The sequence below is a fragment of the Mobula birostris genome, chromosome 1, assembly GCF_030028105.1.
Source record: "Mobula birostris isolate sMobBir1 chromosome 1, sMobBir1.hap1, whole genome shotgun sequence".
Classification (NCBI taxonomy): domain Eukaryota; kingdom Metazoa; phylum Chordata; class Chondrichthyes; order Myliobatiformes; family Myliobatidae; genus Mobula; species Mobula birostris.
In genome coordinates this window covers 151653645-151666428 of record NC_092370.1, presented here as the reverse complement: position 1 = coordinate 151666428, position 12784 = coordinate 151653645, and the positions used below count along the sequence as shown (strand labels likewise).

General features: G+C 40.2%; 1 protein-coding gene across 3 annotated transcripts in view; it reads right to left on the bottom strand.

Annotated features, from left to right (window-relative positions):
- The window catches only part of tmem62 (transmembrane protein 62), a 103109-nt gene that overhangs the window by 64893 nt on the left and 25432 nt on the right, over window positions 1–12784 (bottom strand). For 2 of the 3 annotated variants that reach the window (XM_072264073.1, XM_072264082.1), the window contains exons 5-6: window positions 8209–8350; window positions 6128–6252 (exon numbers count right to left, since the gene is read on the bottom strand). In XM_072264073.1, the coding sequence (XP_072120174.1) occupies window positions 6128–6252; window positions 8209–8350 (267 nt within the window). The remainder of the gene's footprint in view (window positions 1–6127; window positions 6253–8208; window positions 8351–12784) is intronic. The other variant, XM_072264090.1, reaches the window with a different exon arrangement.

Below are 12784 nucleotides of genomic sequence, written 5' to 3'. Positions count from 1 at the left end.
CACCAGATCCTACCTCCCACTAAACCTGCCCTTCCTGCAAAGTGTCGGTGACCCAGACATGCAATTGGAACCACAGCACTTTAAATCTGTAGCCTGAACAATGATAACTCATATATGTCTCTGGTGATTGATGCCCGTTTTAAATCAGGTGCATTCCTATGCGACCAGGAGGATACTTGAGTATTAACTTGATTCTGGCAAATGACATGGCTTTCAGCATCTTTTCAAGTCTAGTTCACAGTTAGGCCAAAGTGATGTTCCACATCAAGTCCGATACAACACACAAAAATCAGCCACCAAAAGTAATACTTTCCTTCTATCAAACCTGCTAGTTAAATACTTGTTAATATCTACCCCAGTGAGGCAGCCATCAATGTCAATATATTGTTCACACCTACAGAGAAACAGGTGTAAATGTTGTATTCACTCTCCTTACATGAAGTATGTAAAAAATGGCATTTAGTCAGCCAAATAATTTCATTAGCACTCCTTCCATTCTCCCCTCGGGCATTCAAATACTGCACTGACAATTGAAAGTGGCAGCCTTCTCTGTTCAACCCTAACCAGCCACATTTCACAAATACTTTCACATGTCCAAAGTAGTGGGAATGAGAAATATTTAAAGAAACACCAACGGCATCAAATTTGTTCCACTGGTGTGTTCCACTAGGATATTAGCCCACTGTATTTACAGTACAGGTGTCCCCCGCTTTTCGAGCGTTCACTTTACGACACCTCGCTGTTACGAAAGACCTACATTAGCTACCAGTTTTCACTAACAGAAGATGTTTTCACTGTTACGAAAAAAGGCAACGCATGCCCTAAGTAGCCAAGCTCCTCCCACGGAACTGCATTCTAGCCAGCATTGCTTAAACACGTGCCTCTGAGCATCTGTGCTTTAAGTCGATTTACCTTGAGCATCCGTTTGCAAGGTGAGTTCTAAGGTATCGGAAAAGCCTGAAAGAGCTCGTAAGGGTGTTACACTTAGCATAAAACTAGACATAATTAAGCATTTTGATTGTGGTGAACGAAGTAAGGACAAAGTGAGTTTGACTTGTGGAAGTTGATGAAGATTATGTTGAAGAGGTTCTAGCATCCCATGACCAAGAACTGATAGATGAAGAGCCGATGCAATTGGAAGGGGAAAGGATAACAATCGAAACCGAATGCAGTAGCAAACGGACCGAAAGTGAAGTCGTCCAGGAACTGAACGTGAAGCAACTGCGTGAGATTTTCGCTGCAATGATTGCAGAAAAGTACGACTTTAATTTTGAAAGGGTACATAGGTTTAGGGGATATTTGCAGGATGGTTTGAGTGCTTACAAAGAACTGTATGACAGAAAAATGCACAAGGCTAAGCAGTCAAGCATACTGTCGTTTTTCAAGCCTTCCTCATCAGCCACAGCAGACGACGAACCTCCACCATCGACATCAAAGCAGGCAGACATAGAAGACAATGACCTACCTGCCCTGATGGAAACAGACGACGATGAGATGACACCCCAGTGTCCCACCACCCCAACCCCCAGGCCGCGGAGAATGCAGCGGTAGCCGGGACGCACCTAGCACATCTTTAAGGAAAAAAGCCAAAATAAACAAGCTAATTAATTACATGCTGCCTGGCACGTAAATGTCGGCCCAGATCAGAGGCGATTGCCGATTGCGTTGGTTCTGATCTGGCCCGACATTTATGTGCTGGGTGGCACGTAATTAATTAGCTTGTTTATTTCGGCTTTTTTCCTTAAAGATGCGCTGGGTGCATCCCGGCTTCCGCTGCACTACTGCATTCTTCGTGGATCGGTATCGGTTGGTGGCCTGGAGGTTGGGGACCACTGCACCACCCCAACCTCCGACGACTCAGCCTAACACACCATCATCAGTGTGCTCGGCGCTGTCTTCCCAATTCCGGTAAGTGATACTATACTGTACATACATTATTTCTACTATATATAGGCTGGGTATTTTTATGTGTTACTTGGTATGATTTGGCAACTTCATAGCTTAAAGGTTACTGGAGAGCGCTTGCGCCGTGTTTCTGCTGAGAGCGCCTGCGTGAGATTTTCACTACGGTGGACAGTGCAGCAATGATTGTAGAAAAGTATTTCTACTTTATATAGGCTGTGTATGTATCATATCATTCCTGCTTTTACTATATGTTACTGTTATTTTAGGTGTTATATGTTATTTGGCATGATTTGGTAGGTTTTTTTTGGGTCTGCGAACATTCACAAAATTTTCCCATATAAATAAATGGTAATTGCTTCTTCACTTTACGACATTCCAGCTTACGAACCGTATCATAGGAACGCTCTACCTTCGGAAGGCGGGGGAAACCTGTATATTGTTTTCACAAGTGGAGGATTAATCTGTGTTTGACTTGCTAAAAGAAACATTGAGAAGCTGTCCCTCCCTTCTGGAATTGCTTAATGCATGTGGTCACTTTAATGTGTCATTCTGCATTAGCTCTACCAGATTAAAATAACTTTCTAATTTACAAGATCAACTGGCTGAAGAATGGCAGATGAAGCTTGATTCAGATAAATGTGAGGTATTACATTGTGATATGACAAAGCAGATAAATGGTAGGGCCCTGGAGAGTGCTGCGCAGCAGAGGTGCGCAGGTATGAAGATAGTGGCCGCACAGTTGGACAGGTTGGTGAAGGCATTTAACAGCTTTCCTTCGTTGGTTAGACTATTGAATACAGGAGTTAGGATTTCATGTTACAGCTATGCAAGGTATTGGTAAGCCACATCTGGAGAACTATGTACAGTTCTTGTCATCTTGTAATAGGAATGATATCATCAAACTTCAAAGGTACAAAACTGATTTATGAGGATATTACTGGGACAAGAGGGTTTACATTATAAAGTGAGACCGAGTAGGCTAGGACCAGTGTCCCTGAAGCATAGGATGCTGAAGGATGACCTCATGTAGTGGTTGTTACAAAATCATGATGGGCATAGACAAGGTGAATAGCCACAGTCCTTTCCTCAAGGCAGGGGAGTTCAAAGCTAGAGGGCACAAGATAACTGAGGAGTAATCTTCTCACGCAGAAGGTGGTGTATGTATGCAAGGAGCTGACAGAGGAAGTGGTAGAGTACAATTATGACAGTTAAAAAGACATTTGGGCTGGTATATGAATAGGAAAAGTTTAACTGACCAGTTGGGCACGAGGGTTTGTTTCTGTGCTGGATAATTCTATGACCTAATGTTTGATTTGATTGGCCTTGAATGCTGGCAATATCTGAATTCACAACTTCCTGCCAATTATAAAACTATAGCACAGTGCAGGCCATTCGGCCCATGATGTGCCAATCTTTTAATTTACTTTAAGATCAATCCAACTCCTTCTTTCCACTTAGTTCTCCATTTTTCTTTCTTCCAAGTGTTTCTTAAATGCCCTGAACGTATCGGCCTCTACCATCATCCCTGGCAGAGCATTCCAAACACTCACCACTCTGTGTAAAGAGAAACTAATATCTCCCCTATACTTTCCTCCAACCACCTCAAAATTGTGCCCCCTAGTACTAGCCATTTCCACTCTTTGAAAAAGTCTCTGGCTATCCACTCCAGTTATACTTACCATTTTGTACATTCCAGTCAAGTTAACTCTCATTCTCCTTCACTCCAAAGAAAAAAGCCCTAGCTCACTCAACCCATCCTCGTAAAACATGCTCTCTAATCCAAGCAGCATCCTGATAGGTTTCTTCTACACCCTCTCTGAAGTTTCTACACCCTTCCTAATCTGACCAGAACTGACTAGCCCAAGTATGGTCTAACTAGGGCTTTATGGAACCACATTATCTCATGGCTCTTGAACTCAGTCCCCTGACTAATGAAGGCCAACACACCTTATCAACTTTCCCATAACTTTGAGAGATCTATGGATGTAGACTCCAAGATTCCTCTGCTCCTCCACACTGCTAAAATCATGCAATTAAGCCTTTATTCTGCCTTCAGTATTGACCTTCCAAAGTGAATCACTTCAAACTTCTTCGGCTTGAACTTCATCTGCCACTTCTCAGTCCAGTTCTGCACCTGTCAATGTCCTGTTGCAACCTACAACAACCTTTTACACTACCCACACCACCAACCTTTGTGTCAACTGCAAATTTATTAACCCACCCTTCCACTTCTTCATCCAAGTCATTTATAAAATTCACAAAGGTCAGTGGTCTCAGAACAGATCCCTGTAGAAACCCACCGGTCACCGACTTCCAAGAAGAATACACTGCATCTTTACCACCCTCTGCCACAAGGCCAAATTTCCCTGGACCCAACGACTCCTGACTTTCTGAATGAGCCTACCATGAGGAACCTGGTTGAATGCCATTTAAAATCCATACACACATTTACTGCTCTACCTTCAATCTGTTTTGTTATATTTTCAAAAAATTCAATCAGGCTCATAACGCATGACCTGTCCCTCACAGCCTATTCATAATCAGACATGCTCCTCATAAATCCTGTCTATAAGAATTCTCTCAGAGTTTCCCCTCTCACTGGTCTATAATTCCCAGGGTTATCCTTACTCCCTTTTTTGAACAAAGGAATAACATTTACCTTCCCCTAATAATCTGATACCATTACTGTGGCCAGTGAGAACATAAAGAGCATCACCAATTGTGCAGTGATCTCTTCCATCACTCCAAGCAGTAATCTGGGGTATATCCCTTCCGGCCACAGGAACTTATCTATTCTAGTGTTTTTCAAAAGTTCCAGCACATCCACTTTCTTAACATTGACATGTTCCACAACATCAGCCCACTTTACAAATGTTTACGTCCTCTCACTGGTAAATACAAAAGCAAAGTCTTCATTCAGGATGTCTCCTAGCTTCTCCGACTCCAGGCCAACATTTCCTCTTCTATCCATGATCATTCCTACTATCACTCTAGTCATTTTCCTGTTCTTCACTTTGGCATTTTCCTTAATCCTACTTGCCAAAGTCTTCTTATGGCTCCTTCAAGCTCTCCTAAGTCCATTCTTCAGCTCCTTCATGGCTACCTTGTAATTTTCTAAAGCTCTGTCTGATTCTTGCTTCCTAAACCTTAATCATCCTCTTCCTAAATCTTTCTTCCTCTTTATGGTGTTATCACAGAGCTACAATACAACCAATAAAGTGAAACTAAGTGGACATTTCTTTCAAAGATCTGAACAGGTACAATGGGCCAAATTGTCTCTTAATGCCATATGATTTTGCTTCTTCCTTTTTTTGCCAGTACTCTCTAGGCCTCAGAAGTTATTGATCTTTACTGCAACAATCATTAGAATGAGGGAAGAAGAAGAATGTTTAATTCTGAACTTGTACTACACAAGCATTTATATTTATCAGTACCCAAACTGTCAACTCTACATTATGCCAAAATGTCAGTTAAACACATCCACACTAAGAACTACCAGGATGAAGAACATCTATTTATTCAGGTGGGTGTGGGGTGTGGTAGGAAATGCCTGTTTCTCCTGCACAAAAGTGACACTGTGTGGGTCCATTCAGTGTTTGTTAGCCTGTTGTTGGATGTATTCCTGTGTCGTGGCCTGCATTTAATTATAGTTAATAGAAATCACTGCAAAGCAAACCAGATATATAGCACTTTAAACCATTTGAATGATGACTCTGTCGAAATCCTGCCCTCCTATTGAATGCAAATTTAGATTTTCTCTCTGAAAATGCCAACATAGCTGTTACATTCCCAGTTAAAATGTAAAACACTTTCCACTTAAAATGTAAGACAAAATGTAAGAACTAGCTTCTATTCCCTGGAGTACAAAAGATTGGGGAATAATGTAATTGAGATGATAATCAAAGGAGCTAACATTGCAGATGATAAGAAACTATTTCTCCTGTGAAGTAAATCTAGAACAGGAGGGCATCAAACCAACATTAAAACAAAGCATGTGACTTCATGGAGAAACCTTTAAACAAAACACAATTGTTGTTAAAAGTAAAAAATGTCAGCATTATGTTTGATTGATTTACATTAGGTCTGATATTAAGGATTATGGAACTCAGACAGGTACAGATCAACAATGATCTATTGAATGGTGACAGTGATTCAAAAGTAAATCTTCTCAGTATTCCAAAACCAATCAAGTGAAATTTAAAAAGAAACAGTAAGTCCTTACCTCATGATTCGCCGTATTCCAGGAGATGCCGAGATGATTGTGGAAGTAGTATAATGGCTAAACCAAATGGTTTGATTACTGTGGACTGCTTCAGAAGCTAGCTTTGATAATTCAGCCATCTTGTTCTGTGAAGAACATATACTTCTAACATTATAATTTGCTAAGCTCCTAATCAGATACACTTTCCAGCTACATGACTTCTCATCCTAACCTTTTAGAGCAGACTATATCCCTAAACAGGAATTTGCAAGACACAGCTGACTGAGTAAAGCTCAGAAGCTTCGTTTATCCCTGCACTGCAGTGATATGTGCTTCAGCTTGCAAGCTGGTGCCCACACAGCAAAGAGGAGGAACATACACTTGTAGCTGACAATTGCCCAAAAGGACTGCATCTGGTGTATGATTGCAGCTGTACAGTCACTGATAAAATACCGAGAAATGCATGAGCCAATACTTGCACAGCAAAGTTCAAGAAAAAACAATAAGATCATTGTGTTTCCGGTATCCAAAGAATAAATGTTGATTCCAACTAAATAAACTCTTTGCTTCTGTTTGATTCCCACCCTTCAAGCATGCACATTTGGCTGGGAGGAATGAGGGTTTTTTCCTTAATTCCTTCAATGGTAAAACACTGCAAAAGAATTGGCAGTCTCAATTATATCCTTAAGTCATTTGGGACTTGAACATAGCACATTTCAGTTTAATCAATCTCACTTAAACAGACAAGTTCATCTTTGCAATATTAATGATTTTGAGAGCTTGCTGTGTCAAATTTCACACTTTCCCATGTTACAACAGGGAACTACACTTCACAATGCTTCACTGGCTGTGAAGCACTTTGGGATGTTTAAAACTGTGGACGATACTAAATTAAAATTTTTTTTTACTGCATTCAATGCATGTTGTTCTATTTATTCCTTCCTCATAATAAACAGGCTATTTTCATCATTAGTAGAATATTATTGTCAACTGCTGTAAATATACCAAGGGATGGATCAACACGTGAGGTAAGCAGGCCTACCACATCAAACTGGGAAACTCCAGGCCAGGCTCAATAGGAGTGCCTGTGCCTGCGATGTAATGTAAGGTTTACAATGACAGATATGTTCCGGATCTCTGAACTGCTGAAACGCAGCAGTTTGTACCCAGAAATATTAAGGAATGGTGGTGAGTTAAAGATATTGATGAAGAGTAGTCATTGGATATGAAAGTAGTTACAAAGATGCAGAGAAATTACTTTAGTGAGAGGGTGGTAAATCTGTGGAATTTGTTGCCACGAGCGGCTGTGGAGGTAAAGTCATTGGGTGCATTTAAGGCAGAGATAGATAGGTTCTTGATTAGCCAGGATATCAAAGGGTATGGGGAGAAGGCAGGTGAGTTGGGATGACTGGAAGAACTGGATCAGCCATGATTGAACAGCGGAGCTGACTCGATGGGCCGAATGGCCTGCTTTTGCTACTATATTTTAAAGAACTTCGAAGGCCAGCTGAAAGAACAAATGCACTTCCATATATCTTCCTGGATCATTACCATCTTACTTGGGTACACTGGGTCAGTTATCGCCGACTGATACTCTAAAGAATGAGAGGTACAACACAGCTTCCAGTGAAGTTGTCTGAGAATTTGAAGTCAAGTTTCAAAATCAGAGGTTCCTACAGTCCTACTCAGGAGTTATACAGTTGCATTTTGGTTTAACTTTTGGTCAGCTGGTGGCGCAGTGAGATCAGCACCAGGCTCAAGACCGGAGGTTCCTGAGTTCGATCCAGTGACAGATTGCTCCCGAGCGCACTCTCCATCTGTGCCGGGTTGATATCCAGCTCGCAACTTGACCTCGTAAAAAAAAAAAAAACTGCCACCTCCAGTTTTAATTCCCACATGGAATATTGTAGAGGATCAAATACCCAAATACCCAAACCCAACTCTCGGCAGAACAAAGTTGAGCACTTTTCTGGGTGTCTGAGCACTCTTTAGGAAATTTGCCTCCTGATCTTTCAGTGGAAGTGCTTGCTTTCCAACATAAAACTCCCCACTTTGCCCTGACCCAATTTCACCCATATACTGTATATCCACATGTTTCTCACCTGATTCAACAACCCAAAGAAATTGAATGGTCTTTTGGGGCCAGGGCTTGGAGTGGCATCGACACAGATGAAGGAGTAATTTCCGAAATGAGTCTGGTATACATAATGGAAGGAACCTTCCCTTTTAAATGCTGAATACTTCCTGTGGAAAGGACAGTATAAAGCTGTTAGTTATGATATGTATCAATTATGTTTTTATAAAGTCAGTCTCGGGGAGTTTATTTTAATTCTTTATCCAAAATCATGCGTTAGTAATCATGAACTATATGAAACACTGCAACCCACACATTCATTACTGGTCCAATACAGTTCCTTCATTCAAACAGAAAAAGAGAAGCAAGCTAGGGACCAGATAACTAATTAATTTCAGTAAGGCAAAAGGAAATGTAATGGATTTTCATATGCAAACTGAAGATATAAGTATACCAAAAAGGTAAAAATCTACAATATTTCTAGAACTCAAAGTACTACAGAATAATAATAATAATAATAGGGATCTACAATGTCAAGGGATAAGTGAACGGTGGTGAGCAGACTGGGAAATAATTGGTGTCACAAACAGAAAAAAGTGGAAATGGGGTTCCACAAAGATCAGTGCTAGGATTAGTGTTGTCCACCATTTATTTTAATGTTCAAAATTTATAATATGATTTAGTTCATTCAGAAAAGGACTGTGAAAAATTACAGGAAGGTTCCTTTAAACAAAAAGAATGTGCATAATTTTCAACATTTTTGATAGGAGGAATAAAAAGGCCACAAACTTCTTATAAAATGTGCCTAAATGAAAGAACTGAAACATTAAAGAGTCGAGATTCACAAGACACAAGTAATTAAAAATCTGCATAACTCATTTCTAGAAGGATTGAAATGAAAAGTAGACATAAAAATTGTTTAATCTTATCCAGGTTTGGTCTTATTCATTTAATCTGACTAATTCTGGATTCTGTGTTATAGTCTTTAGTGAGTATACAGAAAAAAATTACAGAAAATAAATCACTGAATCATAGAAATTTACTGCATACACTGAAAGTGTGTTGCACATGAGGAGTTACCCCGTCCTCCAGCATCACATCTGCCGCCAAATAATATTGGCAAATTACATTCGGAGATTGTGCTATTTCACCTCGTTTTATTTTAAGAACTTAAGAAGGGTCTTCCACTTTAAATATTAACATTCTGCCTCTTTCCATAAGCAACAGACATGTTTAACAGCTGATTCTGAGGCACAGCCAGTATAATACAATGGGCTTAGAAAATTTATTTCACAATGCTCTGAAATGGGCTGAACTGACAGTAGTGATGTGCCCAAACCCAACTTTCCAGAAGAAATTTCATAAGGGTTGAAGCATTTCTTCAATGAAAAACTTCCTCAATCTCATGGAAACTACATAATTTTGAAAGAGACCGTATAGGAAGACAGGGTGGTGAAGAAGGCATGCCATACTTGCCCTCATCAGCCAGTGAATGGAATACAATTCTGCAGCTGTTCAGATGCTGGCAAGACTGCAGTTGGATTACTGTGTACAGTTCTGGCGTTCCAGCTACAGGCAGGATGTGATTAAACTATAAAGAGTGTTAAAATGTTGCTGGGAGTGGATAGGTTGGGACTGAACTTGCAGGTAGATTCAGTTGGTGAGAAAAATAAAATCATTTCAAGAGGTCTAGAATACAAGAGCAAGCATTTGATGCTGAGGTTTTACAAGGTCCTGGTGAGGCCTCACCTTGAGTATTGCGAACAGTTTCAGCTCATCTAAGAAAAGATGTGCTGATATTGGAGAGGATTCAGAGGAGGTTCACAAGGATGATTCCGGGAATGAAGGGGTTATCATACGAGGAACATTTGATAGCTCTGGGTCTGTACTCACGGGAATTAAGAAGGATGAGACGGTATCTCAATGAAACTTTTGAATGTTGAAAGGCCTAGACAAGGTAGATGAGGAAAGGATGTTTCCCCTCATGGGGTGTCTAGGACAAGAGGGCACAGCTTCAGGATAGAAGGGCATTCATTTAAAACAGAGATACGAAGAAATTTCTTTAGCCAGCGCGTGGTGAATTTGTGGCCACGGACGGCTGTGGAGGCCAACTTGTTGGGTGTATTTAAGACAGAGCTTGATAGGTTCTTGATTAGACATGGCATCAAAGGTTACGGGGAGAAGGCTGGGGAGCGGGTCTGAGGAGAGGAAAAAAGGATCAGCCATGATTGAATGGTGGAGCAAACGATGGGTGAAATGGCATAATTTTGTATTATGGACTGTTTCCCCTGGAGTTTAGGAGGCTGAGGAGATGACATTATACAAGCTTTATAAATTATAGAATGATGAGGTGCCGGTCACTTTCCCTGAGTAAGGGGAATCTGAAACTACAGGGCACGAGTTCAGAGTAAGATGGGCACAATTTGAAGGGAACTTGAGGAGCAACTTTTCTCCACACAGAAGGTTCAAGGTTCAAAGTTCAAAGTCAACTTATTATCAAAGTAAATATATGTCACCATATAAAACCCTAAGATTCATTTTCTTGCAGGCATACTCCGCAAGTATAAGAAACACAATAGAATCATTGAAAGACCATACCCAAGAGGACAAACAGCTAATGTACAAAAGACAACAAATTGTGCAAATTCAAAAAGAAATAATAATAATAAATAAATAAACAATAAATAGAGAACATGAAATGAAGAGTCCAAAGATTGTGGTAACAGCTCAATGATGGGATGAATGACGGAGTGAAGTTATCCTCTCTGGTTTAAGAGTCTGATGGCTGAGGGGTGATAACTGTTCCTGAACCTGGTGAAAGTTGCTTAAACAAAAGAAAAACGTGTCCTTGTTGTTTGGGTGTTAACAGTGGTAGTAGAGGATGATTTCCAATTATAGGATCCTGCCAGCATTTGATGACAGCAAGCCTTACGAAAGCTGGAGAAATGAAATTGGAATATGGATTCATGTTACAGAACTGGAGAAGCAGCAAGCCTTGGCTGTTGCTTTTTGGGAACAGCAGGAGAGACCCAGATAGGAATTTCAGTGGAAGACCTGAACAAAGTTGATTGAATGAATACACTAATAAATACAATTGACTGTTTTCTGAAGGAAGAAAAGGATTGGATTTATGAAGCATACTCAGACTTTGACAATATTTACAGAGACAATTCTAAAAATATGGCTGATTATCTTATTGATTTTGAACAAAAGTACACTCGCATGCATAAATACAAATGGAACCTCCTGATGCTGTGGCTTTTAAATTGTTGCATATTGCGTGTTTAGACATGAAAGACAGACAGCTACTGTTAATTGCATGCAGAAAACTTACTTTTCGATCTATGAAATTAGCACTCAAGAGAATTTTTGGAGAAAAGGCTGCTAAGACAACAGTCAGAATTAGTTTGATTCAGGAAATGGCATATTCCACTGAGCAGAAACAGAAGTATAGCAAGCGTAGTTCCCAGACTGACCAGACAATGGTACCATTAGAAATGTGCAGCATATCAAAATATTTACTACTGGGCAAGAAACTGTCCACACAGAAATGAACAAGTTAAGCCAACTGAAGAACATAACAAATCCGAAGAAGTAGAAGAGTGTCATATCACATTGTTTGTGAAGGAATCACTTACTAATGCAGAGATATCTGAGGCAGAGGTTTTGATGGTAGGATCTCTAGTATCTGCTGTTATTGATACAGAATGCATACACACAGTGTGTGGAGAAAAACAGCTTGAAAGCTATGTAAGTGAACTAAACCAGAATGAAGTGCATAAACCAGTGAACACAGATACACTTAGTAACAATGCATTCAAATTTGGAGATGGAAAGTTTGTGCATTCCACCAAAAGAGGTAAAATTCCTGCAAAAACAGGGTAGATAAAATGTTACATTGAAATGGAGGTGGTACCAGTGAACATTCCATTACTCTTGAGTAAATCTTCCCTAAAGAAAAAAGGAGCAGTACTAGATATAGAGAATGACCAAGCAATGATGCTTCAACAGCCAGTGTCTCTTGAGCTCACCAGCCTTGGACATTACTATGTGAACACTCTCGATAAAGACATTACTGAGAACCAGTGGGAGAATGAAGTACTAACTGTCACACAAAACATGACCATAGATGAGAAATGCAAAGTGGTGCTCAAACTTCACAAGCAGTTTAGACACACTTCAACAGATAGACTTCAGAAACTGCTCAGGAGTTCAGGAAACAAAGATGCAGATTATTTTTCCATTCTAAAGCAGATAATTGACAGCTGTGTGACACGCAAAAGTTTGGAAAGCCCAAGGCTGCGGTTGGTCTGCCGCTAGCATCTGAATACAATGAAACAGGAGCCATAGACCTACATGAACCAGAGCAAGGAGTGTAGTACTTCCATCTCACTGATGAGTTCACACGTTTCAGTGCTGGTAGCATTGTAAATACAAAGAGACACTCACCCGAGATGGTAAAAAAAACTTCATCCATTCTGGATAAGTGTGCTTGGCCCACCTCGGAAAGTATTCAATGATAATGGTGGTGAATTTAATAATGATGAATTCAGAGATATGGCAGAAAACTTTAACATTGAAACAAGTACAACAGTCTTAGGAGT